The following is a 4925-nucleotide window of genomic DNA, read 5'->3' on the forward strand; positions in this document are numbered from 1 at the left end:
TCTGGCAGCTCCAGCCTGCTCTAGGCTTGGAAGCTTTAGTGAAGTGTAGTGCCTGGTTGGCCTCCTCTTATAAGCAGATTTTTTTCTATAGTATTTGAGGGCAATAAAGGGATAGAAAACAAGAGTGAGACCGGCATTCAACATCCCTAAAGATGGCATGGTAGCCTCACCGTGATTGCATTTGGTAGGCATCTGTTTCTGATCACAGCCACCCTGAGGGGGATCAGGCATATCCTAAGGCCCCAATGGGAATATGAATCTGTTGCTAACAATCCTTCAAAAGGATGCCAACCCAACAGATATAATCCAAGGAGTCAGAGTAGGAAGAGAATCAAGTTCAAAGATGGAAATGCTCTGAAAGATCTCTATTGTCCCCATCTTCAAGGAGGTTGTGTGTGTGTGCACATGTGCACAATTCTGCATTTGCCCTATGGCCTCTGCTGAGTTTAGATTCTGAAGATAATCATGCATTAGAGTTGAGAAATACCTAATTCTTTATCGTTTTAAAATATTTATGAAGAATTCCAGGTAGGTCTCTCCCATTTTTAAGAATTACAGTCAAGAAGGGGAGGAGTTAAGATGGCAGAGTAGTAGGGGGAACTTGCCTCATCCCTTGAACACAGGTAGATCAACATCGAAATATTTGAACAACTAGGAATATGATCTGAGGATTAAGAAAACAATCTGCGCAATTTAAGGGAGAGAATGTAGCAGATGTGAGGCTTATCTTAAATAAATCAAAACACACCTACTTAAAGGTCCAAACACCCCCCACCACAAGCAGGAGGACTTCTGTAGAGGACAGTCCAGTGGGAAAGAATAGCCAAAATGCAACAGCAGAGTGTACACAGCATATACCAGCAGAAACATTTCCTGAAAAAAAAAAAAAAAAAAAAAAGAAACATTTCCTGAACTGCCAGGCCCTGAACAGTATATGATCTCTTTTAATATAGCATTACTCTGAAATGCAGGAAACAAACAAGCTTTTCTAATACATAAAATATAGAAACTTAGCCAAAATGACAAGACAGAGAAATTCTCCCCAAAAGAAAGGTGAGGAAGATATCACAGCTGGGGACTTGCTCAAAGCAGATATAAGCAAAATATCTGAACAAGAATTTAGATTGATGGTTACAAGACCACTAGCTGGACTTGAAAAAAGCAGAGAAGACAGCAGAAAAACCCCTGCTGCAGAGATAATAAAAGGCCTAAAAACTAGTCAGGCTGAAATAAAAAATGCTATAATTGAGGTGAAAAACTGACTAGATGTAATCACTACAAGACCTGAAGAAGCAGAGGAAAGGATAGGTGATATAGAAGATGAAATTATGGAAAATAATGAAGATGAAAAGAAAAGGGAAATGAAACTCTTAGATAATGAAGGTAGACTTAGGGAACTCAGTGATTCCATAAAGCAAAATAATATCTGAATCACAGGAGTCCCAGAAGAGGAAAAGTGGGGGAAAAGGGGAGATGGTTTATTTGAACAAATTATACCTCAGAATTTCCCTAACTTTCCCTATTCAAGTCCAAGAGGCACAGAGAACTTAAAAAATACATGGAAGCAAGTGAAAATGAAAACACAAGAGTTGAAAACCTTTGGGATGTAGCAAAGATGGTCCTAAGAGGAAAGTATATAGCAATATAGGCCTTCCTCAAAATCAACAAAAACAGGTCAACACCAGACATATTATAGTGAAACTTCTAAAGTACAAATATAAAGAGAGAATCCTGAGAACTGCTCGGGATAAAAAATCCTTAACCTACAAGGGTAGAAGACACAAGGCTGGCAGCAGACATATACACAGAGACCAGGCAGGCCACAAAGGATTGGCAAGATATATTCATGTGCTAAATGGGAAAAATATGCAGCCAAGAATACTTTATCCAGGAAAGCTGTCATTCAGAATAGGAGAGATAAAGAGTTTCCAAGACAAAACCTAACAGAGTTCATGAACACCAAGCCAGCCCCATAATAAATACAAAAGGGGTCCCTTTGAGTGGGAAAGAGAGACCAAAAGTAACAAGGACTATAAAGGAACAATCTACAGGCAGAGTGACTTTACAAGTAATACAAAGGCACTAAATTCATAGCACTCAATAACTACTCTGAATGTAAACAGACTAAATGCTCCAATCAAAAGACACAGGGGATCAGAATGGTTTAAAAAAACAAGACATTGATATATTGCCTACAAGAGACTCATTTTAGACCCAAAGACACCTCCAGATTGAAAGTGAGGGAGTGGAGAACCATTTATCATGCTACTGGATGTCAAAAGAAAGTTGGAAAACAAAAACAAAAACAAAAACAAAAACAAAAGAAAGTTGGAATAGCCATCTTTATATCAGACAAACTAAATTTTAAACCAAAGACTGTAATAAGAGATGAGAAAGGACACTATATCATAATAAAGGGGTCTATGCAACAAGAAAATCTAACAGTAAAAAAAAAAAAAAAAAAAAAAGAAAATCTAACAGTTACAAATATTTGTGCCCCTACCTTGGGAGAAGCCAAATATATAAATCAATTAACAATAAATTTAAAGAAACTCATTGATAATAATACAATAACAGTAGGGGACTTTAACACCCCTCTCATAGCAATGGACAGATAATCCAAGCAGATAATCAACAAAGAAACAAGGGCTTTGAATGACACACTGGGCCAGATAGACCTAACAGATATATTCAGAGTATCTTATTCTAAAGCAGCAGAATACATATTATTTTTGAGTGCACATAAAAAATTCTCCAGAATAGATCACATACTTGGTCATAAATCAGGACTCAAGTGGTACAAAAAGATTGAGATCATATCATGTATATTTTCAGACCAAATGTTATGAAATGAAGTCGACCACAAGAAAAAGTTTGGAAGGACCACAATACATAGAGGTTAAAGAATATCCTACTAAAGAATGAATGGGTCAACTGGAAATTAAAGAAGAACTTAAAAAAATACATGGAAGCAGATCCAGACTGAGGAAGACCCGGAAACTTCGGGGCCACGTGAGCCATGGCCACGGCCGCATCGGCAAACACCGGAAGCACCCAGGAGGCCGGGGTAATGCTGGTGGCATGCATCATCACAGGATCAACTTCGACAAATATCACCCAGGTTACTTCGGAAAAGTCGGTATGAGACATTACCACTTAAAGAGGAACCAGAGCTTCTGCCCAACTGTCAACCTTGATAAACTGTGGACCTTAGTCAGTGAGCAGACACGGGTAAATGCTGCCAAAAACAAGACTGGAGCTGCTCCTATTATCGATGTGGTGCGATCGGGCTACTACAAAGTTTTGGGAAAGGGAAAGCTCCCAAAACAGCCTGTCATCGTGAAGGCCAAATTCTTCAGTAGAAGAGCTGAGGAGAAGATAAAGGGTGTGGGGGGCGCCTGCGTTCTAGTAGCTTGAAGCCACATAGGGGGAGGTTCATTAAAAGCTAACAAGTGCTTTTCAAAAAAAAAAAAAAAAAATACATGGAAGCAAATGAAAATGAAAATACAACAGTTCAAAACTTTTGGGATGAAAAAAAAAAAAAAAAACCTTTGGGATGTAGCAAAGATGGTCCTAAGAGGAAAGTATATAGCAATATAGGCCTTCCTCAAGAAGCAAGAAACATCACAAATACACAGATAACCCTACACCTAAAGGAACTGGAAAAAGAACAGCAAATAAAGCCTAAATCCAGTAGAAGAGAAATTGTAAAGATTGGAGCAGAAATCAATGATATAGAAATAAAAACGTAGAATAGGGATCCCTGGGTGGCGCAGCGGTTTAGCGCCTGCCTTTGGCCCGGGGCGCGATCCTGGAGACCCGGGATTGAATCCCACATCGGGCTCCCGGTGCATGGAGCCTGCTTCTCCCTCTGCCTATGTCTCTGCCTCTCTCTCTCTCTCTGTGTGACTATCATAAATAAATAAAAATTAAAAAAAAAAAAAAACGTAGAATAGATCAACAAAACTAGGAGCTGGTTCTTTGAAAGAATTAACAAGATTGATAACCCCCTAGCCAGACTTATCAAAAAGAAAAGAAAAAGGACCCAAACAAATAAAATCATGAATGAAAGAGGAGAGATCACAACCAACACCAAAGAAACACAAACAATTATAAGAGAATATTATGAGCAATTATATGCCAATAAATTAGGCAATCTGGAAGAAATGGATTAATTCCTAGAAAAATATAAATGACCAAAATTAAACAGGAAGAAATAGAAAACCTGAACAGACCCATAACCAGCAAAGAAATATAATCAGTCATCAAACATCTCCCAACAAACCAGAGTCCAGGGCCATATGGCCCCTCCCAGGGGAATTCTACCAACCATTTAAAGAAGAATTAATACCTATTCTTCTGAAACTGTTCAAAAAAATACAAGTGGAAGGAAAACTTCCAAACTCATTCTAAGAGGCCAGCATTACCTTGATCCCAAACTAGACAAAGACCCCACTACAAATGAGAATACACACCAATATCCCTGATGAACATAAGTGTAAAAATTCTCTACAAGATACTAGCTGAACAGGACCCAATAGTACATTAAAAGGATTACTCAGCATGATCAAGTAGGATTTATTCCTGGGCTGCAGGTGTGGTTCAACATCCACAAATCAATTACTGTGATATACCACATTAATACAAGAATGGACAAGAATCACATGGTCTTCTCAATAGATGCAGAAAAAGCACTTGACAAAATACACCATCCTTTCTTGATAAAAACCCTCAACAAAGTAGGTATAGAGGGAACACACTCAACACCTTAAAGGCCATATATGAAAGACCTATAGCTAATATCATCCTCAATGGGGAAAAACTGAGAGCTTTTCCCCTAAGGTCAGGAACATGATAGGGATGTCCACTCTCACCACCGTTGTTCAACATAGTACTGGAAGCCCTAGCCTCAGCAATCAGACAAT

The 4925-nt window shown here is 38.6% G+C and overlaps 1 protein-coding gene across 1 annotated transcript; it reads left to right on the forward strand.

Annotated features, from left to right (window-relative positions):
* The first annotated feature begins 2925 nt into the window (after positions 1-2925).
* Positions 2926-3429, forward strand: LOC140620636 (large ribosomal subunit protein uL15-like). Its single transcript, XM_072804753.1, has one exon. The coding sequence runs from the start codon at positions 2926-2928 to the stop codon at positions 3415-3417; it is 492 nt and encodes a 163-aa protein (XP_072660854.1). The 3' UTR covers positions 3418-3429.
* The last annotated feature ends 1496 nt before the right edge of the window (positions 3430-4925 follow it).

This window comes from Canis lupus, chromosome 29 (assembly GCF_048164855.1).
Source record: "Canis lupus baileyi chromosome 29, mCanLup2.hap1, whole genome shotgun sequence".
NCBI classification, from domain to species: Eukaryota; Metazoa; Chordata; class Mammalia; order Carnivora; family Canidae; genus Canis; species Canis lupus.